This window comes from Monomorium pharaonis, chromosome 1 (genome assembly GCF_013373865.1).
Source record: "Monomorium pharaonis isolate MP-MQ-018 chromosome 1, ASM1337386v2, whole genome shotgun sequence".
Taxonomy (NCBI): Eukaryota; Metazoa; Arthropoda; class Insecta; order Hymenoptera; family Formicidae; genus Monomorium; species Monomorium pharaonis.
The window spans coordinates 20,341,862-20,362,685 of NC_050467.1; the positions used below are offsets into that span (position 1 = coordinate 20,341,862).

At 35.5% G+C, this 20,824-nt stretch overlaps 1 protein-coding gene across 1 annotated transcript in view; it reads right to left on the minus strand.

The window, feature by feature from the left end:
* Positions 1–20,824, minus strand: part of LOC105832168 — a 51,523-nt gene that overhangs the window by 2,785 nt on the left and 27,914 nt on the right. Inside the window, exon 2 of the mRNA XM_012672877.3 lies at positions 357–394. Coding sequence (XP_012528331.1) covers positions 357–394 — 38 coding nt within the window. The remainder of the gene's footprint in view (positions 1–356; positions 395–20,824) is intronic.

Below are 20,824 nucleotides of genomic sequence, written 5' to 3' on the forward strand. Positions count from 1 at the left end.
TTAGGCTCTAAGATTAAATATTTTATTGTAATAAATCTCAATTTATTTAATCATTTTATGCAAATCTATCTCATCACATAATCTCTAATATTCGCAGATTCATTATTTCCGATTAAATAAAAGAGCAATTTGTGACACAAATGTTAAAAAAGTATATAAATATTTTCATATTAGAGATTTTTAGGCCTCAGAATATATAAAATTTTAAAAATTATTGTACAATATAGCTATAGAATATCTTGTGTGTATTGCGAATTTTTATTTAATATCGTAACAATTAGAACTTTGTATTACGGTCAACTGTAGAGGGAAGGGAGAGAAGTTTTTTGTTTTACTCTTAAAAAATTTTTCTTTACCTCATGTACGACTGTGTCCTCAGGGATTGGTGCTCCATCTGAAACAAAGAACAGGTCTTTGTGAGAAAGGTTTTATCGCGCACTCTAGTAGGCTTATATGCGACATATGCGTAGAATTGCCATCCGTCCTCTTTTCCTTGGACAGTGTCCTCTTTTTTTAGGCTATTCGGGGACGACCGGGGGGATTTTTGAAAGTGTTTGGAAATTTGTCCGGGAAAATTATGTGCTTCTGCGGGTTTTTAATATTTCAATTATTTATTTTCTTTACCATGCTTTTTCCAATGGCACGGCCACTTATCGAGCGGCTGAGTAACAAATATACAAACAAAATTAAAATACTTAATAGACTTACAAGAGTATACCCTTGAGGCAAAGACAAAACTTTCTATTGAGAAAAATAATCTGTTAGCGAAAGTGGTTTGCCTCCTCCACTTTTCGGATTTTTTGCGTTACTATTTCTTCTACAATATTTTTAAATTTTTTTTAGTCTATTTTTCTGAAGTTATCTTTATAGTTTGCGCTATTATGTTCTATTTCTAGTCCGTTTTTTTTATTAACTGAGATCGCATTTTATTGCGTCATGGTTGCTATCATATGATATGTTATCTAGGTTGTCTAACAAGGGCTGTGAATTTTAAACACAAAAATTAATTTTTGTAAAGTCGGATGCTAGGTTCACACAGATATCAATTACTCGCGCTTTTATTACTTATGGAATTAAAGAGAACCTAAATTTCGTGCAATCGATGTTTATTTTTTTACACGAGTTGTTCTGTAATAATTTCTAAATTATGGTGCAGTGCTTTAAATTATTTTTACGCTGTAAACCTAATATCCACAGTCTCTAATAAAATGATACACTTTAGCATTGCAATGCGAAAGGGATACATTTCTATGGAATTTAAATTGGCGACTATTTCGTCCGCGAAACCGGCTATCCTTGTTTGTCCTTGAAACAAATTAGATCGTATTTGCCCGATTTTTATAAACTATAAACGTTCGAGTGTTAAATTATACGTGTCTTTTTTCGCAAATTATTGCGTCTGGTAACACTCATTCAAAACTGTATTTATATAAAAAGATACAATAAAAAAAAAAAAGGATTGCGCGTTGTCCCGGTGCATCCAATCAGGCCATTATTAATTAACCCGCGGACATGGAACTTTCTTAATTAGTTCGTACTTTACCGACGGGTGATCTTGCCGGGTTTCTTTCATCCTCGACACGGGAGAAAGTCAATTACGTCGATGACAAGTCGACGGTTACCGAGGGTTTAGTACGTCTCTAGAGATCCTTGCGCGCGCGGAGCGTGTATAAAGTTAAGATCCTCCATTCCCTCGGCTCCGCTTGTCAACCGGTGCCTGAGACACACGGCAGCCGGGTCGTCGACGCCACGCTTCCGACATTCCCGCCTTTTATCTTCCTTTTTTAAATCGTTCGTCACAAATCTCAGGAGCGCGTTGACCGCGGACGGTTAACGTTATAAACGAATTATACCAGAAGTAATCGTTTTTAATGAGATATAAGATGCTTGCGTAATGCACGACTGAGCAACGGTTGCAACTAGAAAATCGCCCGCAACGCATTTCTGATTAGTTCTGCGAATACGCATATTCACTCTCGAGCTTTTCATATTTCGCTTCTTTTTTTTCCCACTCTCATGCGCTATCTCTCGATTGATCAAGTCTCTCGCTCGCGGCTCACGATTCGATTTTCGGATCGCAACGAAAGGAATTGGCTCAATGGACTTGTTAAAGCGCGGTCTGTCGACGGTATTTCACCACGCTAATTACGGCTCGCCGCAATGTAATGAGGCACCAACCGGCAATTTGTTGGTGTGATTCCACGGGATTCTCGTAATTTATCGTGCCGCGTATCGCGACTAGGAATCACGGGCCTTGACCACCTTCCGCTAAAAGAGAGATATGGCACCTTTGATATATAAATAAAAGAGAAAATTTTAATTAAATATTAAAAAAATTTTGTGTAGCGTTACGATTGTTTCAAACTAAAGTTTATATAATAAATTGACTCGTTAATGAAACAATAGTTTTATATTGAGTAATGAGGAAAACAAAAGTATTCTATTTTATTTGTATTCAAATATTAATAAGTTTTTGTTTATTATAGGGAACATACTAATACTCGAGATAAAGTTTGTGCATATCTTTAGGTCACTTATGAAACATAAAATATTTCGTGCGCGATTGAAAAATTGTTAGAATTAGCGAGAACAATTAAAAATAAAATAACTAACATAATATTCGAGAGGCAAAAGTGCAAAAAAAAAATATAATTCGAAATTTTTAACAATAGAATATGAAATTTACCTCGTCGTACGCGTCGACTCATTCAAGTCAGTCCGAGCATGAAAATGTCAATTAATTAAATGCTAATATATTCTATACATTCACACTCGGGGTTTCGTTTTGCTGCATTTACTTTTGTAGAAGAGGACTGCATTGAGTTCAGCGAGGAAGCGTTGCACGATGACATGGTAATCGGTCTTCCTTAAACACGCATGACGTACTTTACTTTCTAGCGACGAATTGCGGGCGCTTTCTGCATAATAGAACAATCAAGCCTGAGTGACGAAAGGTACGCAGGCTCCGTGTTTCGTGCGTAATGTAATTCTTGAGTAATAGTTTAGTCTGCTTCAGTTACTTTCGACAATACCACCGCGAGTTACGTGAACCATAATATATCATGCACTTCAAATAAAATGTATCGTGTATTTTGCTCACAGATTTTATATAAAAACACCGCGCTATGACGTTCGTTTATAATGTCGTATTAATAGATTTATTTTCTATATTAATAGAAACTTATTTAGCTAATAGTTTTTTATTTGTAAATTATACATGTCTTGTAAGAACGTTAACTTTATCAAAAATATGTTGAAATTGCAAGAAAAGATTTTAAACGTGAAATAATAATTTTCTTTGTGCGAATAATCATACATGTGCGTCCCGATATTTTCGTTTTTATTAGAGAATGTGTTACATTCATATTCGTATATATATGTGTTACTTATATATGTGCCACTTATTATTAAGTAGTATTAATTTGCCGGCTATGTGACCCCATTTTTTAATGGCATTCCATTCAGCAACAATAGAGATGATACCAGTGTTAGTCTTTCATTTTCTTGCATGTGACATCGTCACACTCTCAACATTGTCCCAGCGACACTATTTACGACACCGGAGATGACGCTTTACTATTGCGCTTGCCGCGCGTGAAAAAAAAAATATTGCGCGATTATAACTTGATGAGAGTCGATAATTTCGCAAACATCTACCTACATCGCTTCACGGTTTGTGACGATTCTTTCATCCATCAAGACTTCTAATTAACTGGAATTAACGTTATGTATTTAAGAGGACATTCTCCTACGAAAACTAAAACGGTTGTCACAGCTTTATTTACAGTGTGGCATAATTTAAAGTAAGCCTACATTCGTATCCTCAATAAGGAGCAACGTAGTGTTAAGCGAACGGGATTAGAGATTACAGTTTACGCATAGGTAATGAAGACTAAAAATGGATTTTATATTAAAACTCGATTTAATAAAAGAAAATTTGTCTGCTAATTTTAGATTGGCAAGTCTATTTTGTTCATTAATTTTTTTATTTGATATCTAAGTCTATTATTTAGGTAAATTTGAACCTGCCACTCATTACTTTGTTTTTTAAATTCTAGCTAATTGCTAATAATCTGTTTCAGTAATTATTTCATAAATATATTTATGATCTGTAACGATTATGTAAAGAATATAATTATATAATACACATAAATTTATCACAGATGCTGGAAGTAACAGATGCGGCAAATTTTAAATGATTTTTTTTTAAGCATGTTTTTAAAACGTTTTCTAAATTCAAACTATTGTATATTTTTATCTACAAAAAATTTATATTTTTACACGTGACGCATGTTTTAATGAATTAATTTATATGTATATATGAGTAATTTAATTTATATAATTTATAAATTTTAGATTAATAAATTTTATTATTTTGAATTATTTTAACGTGTGTGAAGTTAGCATCTCAAAGTTTAGCATCTCATAAAAATACTGCAGAATTACTTGCATCCAGCATAGTTCTACAGTTCTTGATAGGTTTCAACAATAGTTCCGTTGAATTACTTATTTTAATTAAATTTTTATAAATGAGATGCTAACTTCCAAAATCACATAATAGCATCTCACCGTATTTCGAATATACGACCCAGAGAAGACTAAATCTATAGAGTTCTATCGTTTAGAGACGTCCTATCAATAGTTATGATGATTAAATTAATAAAAAAAAATTTTTTTATTACAAAACATACGTATATATGCGTATACGTCTGCGCACGTGGATTTGGTGTAAGTGGCATCTCAGATAGACAAAATTAATTTAAAAAATTTAGAAAGTATTTTTCAACAACTATCTTGATGAAAAATTTGTATTTATAGGTTTAGACATGAGATGCTGGTCGAATATCGACAGTTATATTTATTTTAACGCAGTTCTCATATTGTTCCAGACGCGTACAATAATTTTCTAAAAAGTTCCGGTGATATAATTAATTAAAACATTTTTTAAACAATTATTTTGCCCGGGAAACTTGAATTTTGAGGGCTAGACGTGAGATGCTGATCGAATATCGACAGTTCTATTTCTTTTAACGCAGTTTCCATATAGATACGGACGCATACAATAATTTTCTAAAGAGTTCCGGTAATATAAATAATTAAAACATTTTTTAAATAATTATTTTGCCCGAAAAACTTGAATTTTGAGGGCTAGACGTGAGATGCTGATCGAATATCGACAGTTCTATTTCTTTTAATGCAGTTTCCGCATAGATACGGACGCATACAATAATTTTCTAAAGAGTTCCGGTAATATAAATAATTTTTTAAACATTTATTTTGCCCTCAAAATTCAAATTTTTTGGGTGAGACCGGGAGAGACGGGGAGAGACCGGGAGAGACCGGGAGAGACGGGGAGAGACGGGGAGAGACGGGGAGAGATGGGGAGAGATGGGGAGAGACGGGGAGAGACGGGGAGAGGCAAATCATCAGAACTATTGGCAGGACGTTTTTAAACGATAGAACTCTATAGATTTAGTCTTCTCTGTGGTCGTATATTCGAAATACGGTGAGATGCTATTATGTAAGTTTGGAAGTTAGAATCTCATTTATAAAAATTTAATTAAAATAGGTAATTCAACGGAATTATTGTTGAAACCTATCAAGAACTGTAGAACTATGCTGGATGCAAGTAATTCTGCAGTATTTTTATGAGATGCTAACTTCACACACGTATTATTTTATATCTATTTAAAATTATTTTAAATTTATAAAGATGTACAGCTTGCCTTGATCTCGTACAAATGCTTGTTATTATCATTCCAATATGCAATAAATCATTTAGTATAATGATTTGAAATTTACAATGAAATTCGCGTTATGAAATAACAGAACAAAAGAATTTGAAACGCGGATATTTCTTTCGTACAATGTTTATGAGATTAAATGCTGGACAACATGCTGATACACATGAAAAAACGAGACATGATATAGTCTTTGCCGTTTTCTGCGATGTAGCTGCGCACTACTTAGAAATTGTAATAGGTACGCGAACGACATAATCAAATCGCAAATCAAGGGTTTCAAGATTCTTACGGGTGCACAGACAAGGAAGTAATTACACCACGTTGCTCCTCTCGGTTCTTTTTTTGCCCTAGGACGCGACAGGAAAAGGCGCGGATTGTTACGTGAAACGAGAAGAAATTTTGTGCTAGTAGATTAAAATATAGGAGAACAGGTGCTTCCTGCTTTCGAATTTTCCGAAAAATCAGAGGGCGATGCCGTAAGCTATTAACACGTAACTAAATAAGATATCGCGAAAGAGACAGGTTTTCGTAATTTATCAACTTTTCGGATCTGAATGAATAATGAAGCAAACGGATGAGGTGATGTTTCTTTAACATTATAATTATAAGTGTTATCAAATAATCGAAAGAATTATTATTTTATGTTACGTTATTACATAAAATAATAACAAGTTGTAAATGTAACTTGATTTGTGATATGTATGCAAGAAATTTTATATGTATGAAAGAGTTACACTATAAGTATTCGATAAAATCATAATAAGAATAAGCGACACACTTCGATCGGTTGTAAGAAGCGATCTTCGCATCAATAACCGTTAATGAGACAGGCACTTGGTTTTATATTCTCATAAATTTCTGAGCGATTTCGACATAGGATTACCCTAGATGAGTCTCCTTTCTCGTAATGAATCTCGTGTATTCTAAGGAACAACGTTACCGCACGCGAGTTATCTCATTAATCGATCCCGTAATCACGAACCTTGTGTACCAATATCTGCATCTTGAATCAACTCGATGTCGAATTGAAATACTTGATTATATATAGGACTTGTAGTATTTTCGAGATTGTTGCACGAAATATCGATATAATCTTATGTAGTTTTTTGCATGTAAAATATCTAACGATAAATTACAAAAATATAACTAAAGATTAATTATTTATTTAATAACATATTATAAATTTTTTACTTTGTTTTAATTTTGATTTATTGAAAAAATCCAACCATGCACACCATAAATAAAAACATTATATTTGTGTAATTTTTGCATGGTACATGTTAACGTAATTATCTGCCGCTATTTTGTCATTAACATTATAGATTAAAAACTCAATAATCATAATCATATAGCTTCAAAAATACTTTGATTCGTGATTGTTAATTTACACGGTAGAAAAATCAGGTAGTAAAGTTGCAGATATCGAAATGCATCGTTAATAATCAAAGACATCATGGGAATCTCACGGCATAGAACGTGGGAGTTCGAAACTAGCCACACCTTTATCTTCGTTGAAAGATTGCGATTGAAAAGGATTGCCGAGAGTAGAAAGAAAGACAGAGAGAAGAGCACTCGTCTCTCTAAAAATATTTCTTGAGAGTGAAAGCATCCGGCTTGCTACCTTCGAAGCAGCCCCAGTCGGTGGCTACACATTATATGTAGTAGCAATAGCCTCACAGGGGGAAACGTGACGACTTTAAACTTTCGTTTAATTTATCGTAGTGTTGGCGAGAATTCAATCACGAACTTTCTCCCAAAGGGAAGTCTCGATGAGATCGGCAAACTGCTTAACGCGATATTTCCTTTTACGCGAACTCTCTTCCTTCTTATCCTATGTTATTTTGTAATTTGACATTGAAAGACAAGATTTCACCATGAGAGTTTTGATATTACGAAAATAAGTGGAAATGGGATAAACAGCGAAAATGTACCTAGTGGTTGTTGTTCGGTACGACGTTTAAGATAAAGAACGATGATAATTGGTGGTTGACTTGAATGATGTATTCCTTATGTCTCCCGTCATGCTCGACTTTGATCAAGACACATGCTTCTATCAACCTGTCCGAAGCCGCTTTAGAAAAATGCGCTTTATCCGGAGGACATACAGATATTGCAAGAACGGTACCGGTGTTAAATTGATAGTACGATTTTTTTTTTATATACCACATAATCAACGGCCGCATTGTAACGTCTGAGATATAATGTTTGAGCATTGCTTTATCATAGGTTAATATACTACTACATTTCATATAGATTGGCTTAAACATCTTTTTGCTCACGGATAAGAATCTCGAGTTTTGGCATTTTAGAATTTTTAGATAAGGATGTCTTTTGGAATTCTTTCAAATATTAATATTTTTAAAGTGCAGGTATACTTAAATATTCGCGTAAGTTATATGTGCATTTGCCGCACAATATAACAGCATACGTATTATACATTTCAATTTTCTTTGCGCCTTTTGTAGGTGCGCATTATCGAAAGTATATTATTACAGATACGGTATGACAGTTCTTTCTTTTATTGCACTAATCGTTAACGCGATCATACGTAATAGTAAAAAGGGAGAAACTATTCAGTTTCACAAATATACTGTTAACAGAAACCATTCCGTATTACACTTAGACTACGGCTTAGCTTCTCATAATAATAATAATAGAATATAGTGGTGATTAGCTAAAGACAATGACTTTTGGCCATGGTTAATATCGTGTTTTTATTGAGGAGATTGACCTTGACAATGCTGTCAACGCATGTAGCCAATATTCTCTCACGGTTCGATGCCACTTTCACGATCAGAACTATATAATTATCTTGTAGCGAGGGTTCCTGCAAAACTCGTTTCAGAACTCGAATGTGCAAGAAGAAAGGAGGGGATATCTCATCATTCGGTCATAGCAATCAAGCTGGACTAAACATTAAAGTTTTAAACGTTAAAGTCTCAAAGTTGTCAAAAATATTTCAGTAAAATAAAAAATAAAAAATTGAGAGAGATAGAACATAAAAGTTAAGCATATAAATTCAATTTTTGAGTCTATTATAATTCTGATTACTTTAATAAGCAAATCAAATTATATGATCTATGTATATGGATCAACAATATAATGATAAATTTTCATAATATGATATTCTAGAATAAATAAATATTTCTGAAATAAACAATATATACATGATCAAAGATTATGATCAAAGAAGAAAATAATTCGCCTCTAGCTGATAGGTATACAAAATGTTATCAATTGCAGTCACCTCATTATTACATAAATGAGACATCTAAAGTGCAAACTGATTATACTTATAAGATTTTGCTAACAAAGAAATTCGGTAATGCTTTTTTTTGTTTTAAAAATATATATCTTGTGAGAATGCTGCTAATTAATTTTTTTCTTTAATGTAATAATAAACCCAATATTATTTTCACAGTGGAATCGATATTTATAGCTTGATTTAATCTGCAGTCAGTTTTATTGCCTCTTTAAGTTACATTTATAAATTTATATCTGAATAATTTCATGATTATAGTTTTCGATATTATTGACAATGATAAATCACCAATCAATTAAATTTTATCAGCCATTAAATTTATGTGTTTCAAGAGTAACGAATTAATTTCTAAGTCTTAAGTCTAACTAATCGAAAGAATCAATGTTAGATATAAGAAATCGCTGTAAGTTTTGGCACATATTATCGAATTGCTTCCTCAACTTTCTCTTCCCTCCCTCAGGGCTCTCTCTCTCTCTCTCTCTCTCTCTCTCTCTCTCTCTCTCTCTCTCTCTCTCTCTCTCTCTCTTTGTCGTGATGTACTTAATTTCCGGGTGTCACGAGATATGTATATCGAACAGGAGAATTCTCGATTTTCTCCTGTAAAGGTTTTCTTTCGGTTGATGAGCTAACGACGCGCTTTAAAACGTAAATCTTTAGGAATCGTGATTCCCGTTGGGCACGATCGCTGCAGATCGTTAGATGCGATGCTTTCGACGGTCGCTCGAGGGAGAAAAGTAGCTACTGATTATCCTTCATTCCGCCAATTCCACAATACGGAATTTGTATAATACTTGGATCGCTAGATCTGTTCCCTGCAGCAGGTTCTTTTCTCGCGATAAAGAGACATGTTAATGCTGCGTAAACTGCAATTCTCCACTTAGGAACGCGGTTCGCTTTCATAATCTCCCTAAGGCTAATTGTGGCTTCATATTATTTTTCTTTTAGTTTCTACGTAGAAGAACTTTCTGTATTGAAAGGGATAGTCCTCCGACACGAACTTGTGTAGTATTATTTTTACGAAATCTATATGGAACTGCGTATAGAAAGCTATATAAATTTTATGAGGGAGACGTGTTGCATTCTAGGACGTAGCGGTTTCGAAATAACTGATAGTTCTTCACAATCATTAGACCTTCGTATGATGCGTATCGTAAGCAGGTATGAAAAAAAAAAAAACATTATTAAAGTATGTCTGAGAAGGACATAACATCCTTGTTACCGTTTTCTTCCTGCATAGCTAATTGCTCGGTGGGATCTAGAGCGCCTCGATCATTGGCACAAGGACGTTTTGATCATTAAAGTTCTGCGGTAACCAATTAACTCTGAGACGAAAGCGGTGAGCTACGGTACGTGTTTCTGTTTCTCCCGTTACGTCTCATTAATCAAAGTCACACTAACGAAGATGATGATTTTCGATAATACATCTTTCTCTAGCTAGATAATTGTCAACCTTAATATAGCTTCGTGATAGAGAAATCGACGGCTACAAATAATTTAACATTTGTTGAACAAAAAGTTACATTGAAGAAAGGTTAGTGATGCGTTAAAGAGGCTTTTCATCGCGCTGTGATTTATGCATTTATGAGAATAATATAATCGAAATAATAAATAGAAATGCCAAATCGGAAATATTAAGATAAATTTATTTTAAAGTCGTTAGTTTTTAAGTTATTTTTGCTATTTTCCAAGGTTAACTAATTTGTACTAATGCCCACACATTTTAAATACACAAGATTTTAAGAGCTATTAAATTTAACTTTATAAAATATTACATAATAAGACATTATTTTAAATTGTTCTTTTTGCATTTATAATACTCGTTAAAGATTACACAAAACAAGTACCGTTTAATATTAAGTTAATGATTTTAAATTGTGGGAAAAATTTATATCAACAGTATCGGAATTTATTTTGGTCAAGGAAAAATAAAAAACTATAGCTAAAATTAAAATTATTATTCGCGAGATATTTTGTTATATAAAATGATCGTTTTACATAAATGAATAATGAATTAGCATTATTCTTGTCTGTAAACTCATATTACATCAACCTATGTCGACGCAATAATCAATTAGCGTACTTGGCGACGATCTAGGACAATATTGGTTTCTCGATTAGAAGTTCAATAGTCACCGAGCATTAAAGGGCATTACTCGGAATTAACGCGTTCCAGTTCTATTATAGCAAACCACGAAGCTTATCTCAAAACTATGTTCTATGGGATCGAAAGTCGACCGATTAATAATTAGTCATTTTCTTTATTACGTTACACAGAGAAACATAAATGTCAGCTATCCAATCCTGACTGAAATTACTCTCGGAAGTTCGATAGATAGAACAGGTAAAAGTATTGGTGAACTTTTTCAGTATATACCATACGGTGCCGTACACTGCGGTGTAACTTCTGCAAATTACGTTATCACGCGTTTCCAATGTCGCCCAGAATAAATTTTATTGGACGCATTTCGAAACATCTGCATACCTCGTTTTGCATATATAGCAATGCCAGTCTCGCCGAGAGAGATGCATAAATGGATAAATGTCTCAGCTGCTACGACACATACACACACTCCGCCGACAATCGTTTTATTTTTAGCGCGGCAAGGTTCGCATTGTGCTTCTCATTAACCTGTGTGGGTGCTGTAAGTACATTGTTCGTCGAAGTTGAATGATCTGCGACGTGTAGGTGGGAGATATGTGACTACCGCTTGATTGGCGGCGGCCGTTCGGGAATGTACCTGGCGTATTTACGCGTGTGAGCGTTTCGCCTATCGACTGTGCAGCGCGCGGGATAATAGGCATAATATGCGTGCCAAGGTTCACGAGTCACGCATAATCGTGTGACCCGCGCGATAACGATCCCGCACTTTACACACGTGCAAGGACTGACAACGCAAAAGTGATGCACACGTTCATCGTCGTCATCGTCGAGAAGCGTGTACTTTAACACGCGATCTTGCCATCTTCGGTGTCCTTGCCCATTTTTTTGCGCGGTTAACGGATAATAAGCGGTAAATTTATGCCACTCGCGCGTATCCCGATGCGCTTTCGCGACCCATAATATATCATTTTAGAGATAAATCTACTGGCGCGCCACCGCTGAGACGTATATATTTTGGAGTAGAGTTACCGTGACACGGTTTGCAACAAAAGTTACGTTGTTACGTTATTTTTGATGTTATCAATAATATTGAATTCTTTCAGTAATTCTGCTAGTTTGGTAGTTGCTTTTAATATTGTTGTTTTACTGTAGCAAATGGCTTTATTGTAACAAAGATAATTTGAAATATTATTTTTTTTAATCGCAAAAATATTTTAAATAGATATAATATATGCACTGCTTAAAATACTAATTTCATATTTATTTATTTAGTGTTATTAGATCAAAATATAACTTTTAACATGTTATTTCGCAAAAAATTAGAATAATTGCTGTAGATAACATCAAGTGCATGTTTATGTATATGCATACTTAGATATGAGCGGATAGCGCATAGCTCTTTAGACATGTAAACTACGTTCTTTTTCAAATGACAGATTTGATTCGCCTTCACAAGCGTCTGGAAACGCAAGTTACGCGTAAGGTGTCGGTGCTTTATTCAACACTTCACATTGTCGAACAAGGCTTCGCTTTTTCGCGTAGAAACCCGCGGTGAACGCTGTTCGTTACACATCAATCACTCTACTTCGCGAAACAGTTTCAGTAATATCTTCTCAGCAGGTCGCCGCATACTGTTTCGAGTAGCTAGATAGTGTGTGCGTTTCAGATTTTGCCGAGCGATATATATGTAAATTTGCAGAAAGCCGACCGCCGTTTACGACGTAGTCGTCGAGCAATGATTTTTCGGAGGCTAAAGCACGCCGGGACTTTGGTCGTTTTACGAGAATCTTACATTATGATCTTGCTCACCCTGCCCATTTAACCTGTCGGCATAATTAATTGTTTTCCACGAAAACAATTTGCCAGTACAACTAACGATTAGAAAGTACGTATAAATTAAAGAAATATTACAGTATAATTAGTCACAAAGCTGAGATCTTAAATCTTTAATCGGTAGTTACGGATTCGTACTTTGCACTGCTATTAAGCAGCCATTATTTTCGTTGCAGGTGGAGTACAAACAAAACTGCGCTTTCACGAGGCTTTCGCGTATATATAGAAAGTCGACACAAACAATCAATCGTGCGACACCGGATTATCGGTATTTTAAACGTGCGGGAGGATAAACTGGTTAATTCAAGGGGAGCCGGTGAAAGTGAACGAAAAATAATCTGGTTATCACGAAGGAAAGAGTTCTACGTACGCCAGACACTTTCTTTCGTGTTATGGTGTTAGCATCGTCCATGTGCACCATATTGCAAAGGAACGACTGAATAGAGAGTTCTTTCTTTCTGGCCAGAAAACAGATAACGTATCGCGATCGTAATCGATTCTCATTAACATGAATGGCAGAGGTTTCTCGGATCGGTCACGCAGATTACCCTTTATTTATCAACGCATATTCTTGTTCCGGCTTATTGTTGCAACATTTTTTGCAACTCAATCGCGATTCTTGATATTCTGCATTTTTAGTGTAACGTATTTCTTATAATATTGAATATTATTGAAAAATATTGAGAATTTCTTATCGTAAATAATGCCAGTTAGAAAGTAGCTTTGGAAAAAGTTTTACATAAATATTAGAATGTTAAGATACATTAATTTTATGATAATGTATGGAAATAGTGATAAAAATTGTGCTAGTATAACTATGTTAAGTACTTAATTAAAGTTATAATTGTTTTTTGTCTCAATATGATTTTCTGTTAGTCCGATTTCTGCTTTTTTTGTTCCATCGAAAAAATCTATTCTCGGTATGCTATGTGCGCACATTCTTGCTATTATGGAATCACTTTCACGTACCATCTCAGAGAAGATCTTCAACCTCAGGGAACGCGTGGTCACGACATCTTTCTCCGCCACAACCGAAGAATATCCCGCAAAAACGCGTCGCGAGCGTATTGCTTCCTGTTTAACGTAACTTTCTTAACCCATTGCGTTGTGGGTTCTTACCAATCCTCTAATGATTTCCTTGAAGTTACTTCTCTCAAAGAATAACTCCATTCGCGTAGCATTGCACATTCAACCAACAAGCGTTAATAATCCAATCTATGATAATAAACTAAGTTATTTAATATAATAATAAATTGAGATTCAACGCAATTGATGTCGAAGGACGTAGCGTATATAATGTGAAAGAGCACTTCAATGTTGCGTTGAGAGTCGTTGAACGAGGAAGGAAGGTCAGTTTACAATTTATAGCAGTTCTTGACCAGTCTTTTCTACCGTATTCAATCTTGGCATCAGTGCTATCGCAAAAAATCCATATATATATATATATATATATGACTTTTTCTATATTTTTTTTAATACTACAGCGTAAATACTCGAACGTATACGCGTGCGGATGAGTAATCCTACAACTCGGCGAGTGAAAGATATTCCGGTCTGACGGGGGCACGGAGAAAGTGGCCGATCGTCGAGCGGGGACTAACGCCGTTCTGCGGACTCATCTTGTCGTCCATGAATCGTTATCGCGAATCGGACGGGAGATCAGCTGTTGGATCGCCTACGCGTGATGATTTACGGTCGGGTGTTTAAGGATCACGAGCACGATAAATACACGCGTTTGTGCATCCATCGGTCTTTCGCCGGATAACAAATTGCCACTCGTTTATCTAGGATAGCAAATTTCTGGAGCGTTGATCGTGGGTTAAAATGCATCTTTGCTTTATAAAACGCGGTGTGGTTTCATGTGTCTTCTTTTTTCTCAGAGCCGTTGATCGAGAGTTAATACATCGGTAACGCGAGGCAATTTGTCAAGAATTCGCGCGAGATTTCAACGGTTATTGATTATCGGGATACGAGAAAGTGGAAGATTAAAATTGCTCTACTAGCAGTACGTACTTTGATGCGGTTGATACTTGAGCGGTTCTGAAATTGCTACTGGAATTCCATAATCGGAAGAAGCGGGGCTTTTTGCACCCATGTTCTCTAATAACATTATTTTTATCGGTGATTATCTAATGGTACTTTCGAATTGCAATGCCTGCACGCAAAAAATATAACAACGTGATGCAAGAATATAAGTTTGATCGTGTATACTTCTCTGTACTCTTAGTAACTTCCCGTATTAGCTTTCTCCTGTAATAATTAAATCTGTAAGCACTGCCCCCTTCCTAATTTGCGAAACAAATTAAGATTGCCACGCTTGCCGTTTGCACATTCGTCACGATAGTATGCACGTCACTTTGATGTATTATCTTAGCACTTTAAATGATTTTGCTCGACACAAATTGGTTTAACTTTTTTTATCTCGCTACGCGAGACAATGTAGACAAATATAGCCCCGCGGGTCTCAAAGAAAGTGTGACGCGCCAAGTAAAATATACTCCTATTTGACGGTAGATGATGATTTCCTGGTTACTGTAGCTAGTTTGTTCCGCAGCTCGCAATAAATTACCGTGTTGCTAATACAAATTACGCATCCTTATATAGTCAACCAGCTGGAAAATGTCTCGCCATTTTTGTATAGCTATTGCGTTCGTGTAGAAGAACACGCGGATGCTATGCGGATGCATGTCAGAAAGAACGCGCTGACAAGACTAATGAGTACGTTAGACTTGACGTAGTTTCGGATGACGGAATTCAAATTCTCTATTATTTTGCTTATTTTATACACACGTTTAAATTCAACATTATAAGTTACATTTTTTAACAATTATAAACGTAATTGTAATAAATGATACTTATTTATTACAATACTTAAACAAAATTTAAATTAACATAATATATTAATTAAAAATGCTTTATTAAAGATGTGATAAAAATATGAGATAAAGGAAAAGTCGCCTGTGTCATTTATGTGTGTATAAAATACGTGATAATAATATTTTAGTGATTTTTATGTTTTCTCGATCGTTCGTGATTGTTTTTTAATTTCCCTCCTAAGAAAAGTTTGATAAAATAATCGGTACTTGATAAAGCAAACGTCAACAAATAACACGTCCTTATTTACGAGAGTTGATTGGGCGGAGAATGTCTCCCCGGTTACCATTTTTGTCTGTCGATTAGATTACCCGTGTGTATGTGATCCTGACATAAACCGGGCAGCAAGGAGATCAGGGAGACCCAAGTGCCGTTACTTCACCCGGTCAGATTTCTTAAAAGGCACGAGATATGAGGAACTGGCTGCTACACTTGGCTTCGGTATAAGTCGTGCTTACCATTCTTACCTTTCCTCATGTTATTTGCGCGTCGTGGGTTTTTTTTTACTTTTGACAAGTTCGGAATCTATCCGGAAAATCGAGTCGAAAGCGGAACAGACCAGCATGGACGAATTTACAAATCAACGGAACACGTATTGAATTGAATATTCTCATTTAACCTATTATCTCGTTCGAGTTTAAGCTTGTTAGGTCAGCATTCAATCGACTATCGAAATTGGCGGTGTCGGCAGTTATGAGGTGTCATGCATTTCGAAAGAACCGACAGATAGGGAAGCGGAAAAACGAGAGGAACTGCTGGAATGGCGCGAAAGCATTTGTGGAACGCGGTTGGTTAGACAGTTTTTTCAAAGGCTCTTTAAGGAAGGCATATTATTAGGAAATTTTACGCGGCAGCGCATTTGATTTCCTTCTATGTTTAAAAAGGGTCTCGGCGAACGGTAACAGAGAATGTAACCATATGCTCTACTCTCTTAGAACATAAAGTAATTCTCTTTGCGCTGCCGCCACGAAATACATAGGGATATATAACTGATGAACCATAAATCATTATTGAACGTTGGTCAGTTTATGTCTTTGGAGTCACATGTACATACATACATATACGTACTATGTCGTGTCGACATCGATATCTTTCATCTGATGATCTCGTTAGTCTTGTGCAAGATAATAAATGGTCTTAGTATCATAAAAAATATGAAAGAAATATTTATCTTTATATGTAGCCACTTCTGGAATTATTAAGTGTACTGCGATCACAAAACCGCAAAACGATTCAAATTGCCGAGTTAATTGTTATGAGGTGATCCAAATCCTTCAACTACATATTTATATTATTGCATGTACTGTTACGCATAATTAAGTTCATTGAACAGCTTATGTAAGAGAAAAATTCTTGAGAGTGGACATCAAGGCTGACATTGATAAACCGGATAGTGTATTAACCGTTTCTTCTTTTTAACGTGATTGTAAAGAACGAATTTTTTATAATAACTACAAAAAATGGTTCCAGCACAAAAGTTGCAACAATATATAACATGAGCACTTAGAAATTAAATTGAGGACAAGAAGACAAATTACAGTAAAATATTAAATAACAAAAAAACATTTAAGTGAATACGTTGAAGTTAAAAAAATGAAGATGTATAATTAAATGCTAAAATATATCTTGAAAGTTTTGAAATGCTTAAAAGTAAAAATGCTATCGTATATTAATATATTATTACCACTGTACAATGATGGCCTAGCAAACAAACAATTTTATAAGTATTTATTAGAATTTGTCTCTTAATGACAGAGATATTACAAGTAGCTATAATATCATTTTCTCTAATTTCTTTGTCTATTTTTTTTAGAAAATCATTTTATTTATCTTGCGTTGATGTTTTTACAACTAAAATTTAATTGAAAAACAAACGAGACGGTAAATTACAAAGAAAAAATATAGAATAAATATTTATCTGCAAAAAATAAATATATCTTGTAAATTTATAATGAGCAGGAAAGCAAAGGTAAATCAACATAAAACTGAACGAGCACCGACCCGATTCGAATCATATGAGATCGCATGAAAGAACAGATCGAAGTAGTAGATTGCATAGATCGGCGGTGTTTTACAAACGTAATTAGTTATACTGGTTTCTCCCATGCTATAATTTTGAATCAGATACAGATATGGTTTAAAGCGGTGCTACGTTGTACATCGACGAGCTGATCGCCCTATCGCCGATTATTGCTAAGTATTCGGAGAAAGTAATTTCTTTACACTTGCCGGTCGGCCAATTAGAAACGGAATCATAACTTTCTCGGAGGAAGTAACATCGAAAATTCTATATCTTGCTTCCGTGTTATATAAATTGTTTGGCTAAACTATATTCTTAAAGGTGAGAAACTTTGAACGGCCTATGAAGAAATAATTATAGAATAGCTTTTATATATATGTATATATATGCTTTAAGTGTGATATATATATATTAAGCATTAATTAAAGCATGTTTCAATAATATTTTATAGCATTGTTAATTAAATGTAATAATGTCATGCGTAATAAAATCGCGTTTCACAGAAGCCATTCGTGCGGAGCACAATTTGAAGGGATTTCTTGTTAGATTCATTTTACGAGCTTCTACGCTGTCACTTTAACGTTCGCCGCGAGTACATCTTCAAGAACCTCGATTTATTTGTCTTTACTCTCCTCATCTGCTGTACTGCGGATTTATATATTTGCACGCGTGGACATTCAATGCTGCGTCGGCAATAGCTTACGATCACTGAACAGACCGGCGAATCTAAGCTATTACAATACGTAACGACCGTATTAATAAGTAGCAAACGATGCGCCATAAATAAACATGATATAGTAATTTCCCATGCACACTGATTGCGGAAGATTTGCACAAGTACCACTTGCACGCGTAAATCAAGTGAGTCAAGGCGATAATCGTATTCATTTTTTATACCGTCCTATATATTTATGATGACACATAAGTAGTCAAGAGCACGTAACTTTTCCACGCGCAATACTTTTATTTCCATGAATATCGAACGAGCACATATCAGTTATAATCAGCTATACAATATTCATATTCTTATGATATAGACAATATTACTTATTATTTTGGAAAATATGATAGTGTATCGATTCATTGATCTCTTTAAAAAAAAAAAAAAAATAAAATAAAGAAATTGAATTAAAATTTTATAAGAAAATTAATTATTAAATAACGTAACCCCGAGAGCGATATGAGTTTATAATAGATGTGATAATAAAATACTGCCAATTTTTTGGATATTAAAAAGATTTCAAGCACATAGGCGAAACATTTTTTCAGTGCTTCGGGTGTTACGCGTACTCGGTTTTAGTTGACAAGTATTCGACACAAGCTGCCTTACGTCAATTGAAAAGCTTCCAGAACAAGTCGTACGTCTGGTCTACATGCGTGCCACGTATTTTCGACTGTTTCGCTAATCGATTATGTTGGCAAACCGCGGTGATGCGGTTCATTCGAATGCGTACGAGGATTCACTTTCTAACTTGGCCGGCTCCCGCACATAACTCGGGATTCCGGTTACGAGGCGCACACGCGGTTTTTTTATGGCGTGCGCTTACCCGCTTCGCACGAGCGTCATAGTCTGATTAGCCTGTCGACCTCTCTTCATGCTCCAGGATAGCGCGAACGTATTTTGTCGACGTGTAACACACCCATCTTCTGCTGCGTGTGTACGTGCGTGTGATTCACCGGAGCGAGCGCGTAAACGGCTACCGGTTGCACCAGTAGGCACACAATGCTCGGCGTGTAACACGTGGAGAGAGCGATGTGCGCATACGTAATCGTGAACTAAATGAATTGGAATGGAATTCTGGAGTAGTCGCGTGCGACGCGCATCGCTGGTGTTGGTAATCGGTCAGAAACTGCGCAACGGTTTCGTGTCAAAAGCCCCAAACGAGAATGTTCGTCCTGGCGCGCAACGAATCAATTTGATATCACGCGTCGATATGAACTATTGCGCTATGTCAAAGAGGCGGAGAAAGGAGTGGCCAAATTTTTTTACGTCATATAGATATACACGAGCATTAGATATTTAAGAAGGAAAAATTACGGTATCGTCCGCATAGAAAGAGATACATATTGCGTTGCACTTTATAAATGTCAGACAAGTCACATACCCTATTCTGTCTTTTCGGAGCCTCAGGAATTTTTAGGCTTACCTGCAACAATAATGAGAAGAGTTCAAATTAATACATTGTTGAAGTAAAACATGGGTAAATATATTATGCATGGAAGAGATTTAATTTTTTAACATTTGATCCACTAGAATTTTGCGATTGTTGGAATTACAATATAATTAATAACCGAGAAGTAGGAACACGTAGAAGCTCACCAGACCATAACATCGTAATAACAGCGTACTATCAATAATTGTCAATAGATTTTATGCGAGCGCATTTCTTGACCACTAAATAACGGTTAGAAACGGGGCAGGTGCTACTATTACAAGTTGTCTATAGTTGATTTCGCCGGTTAGATTTGTCGGGACAGCCCGCGATTTGCATGTACAAGTAGCAATGTCGGGGCGGAACGTTTCCACGGTCGCGGGACATTGCAGCCTCGGTGATCGGCATCACGTTTCTGTGAATTCTCGGCGAATCGTATGCAACTCTCTCGGTGCAACAGTCGGCACTCTTTTGCAGCACGAAAGGAACTTATCGGGACCAAGCGTGATGACGATGTTCGTGTTGCAAGAGCGCCATACCTTATGCACTTCTGACGTTCGCAACCCACGAATAATGCCGATGTAGCGTAATCTCTCAATGTACGTATGTCGGTGTAGACATATTAATTAATTAGAAAATTAAATGCGGACGCATAGAATATGTTACATACATACATACATACATACATATACATGTTGATTGTAAATTATCGCACGGTATGTGTGTGTTGCGTAGTTAATACAAACTATCAAATGAGCTAGTGTTGAGTAAAAGTGCGGTTTTCGAAAAAGAAAAACAAAATACGATTGAAGATGATTCGGTTATCGTACCGGTTCT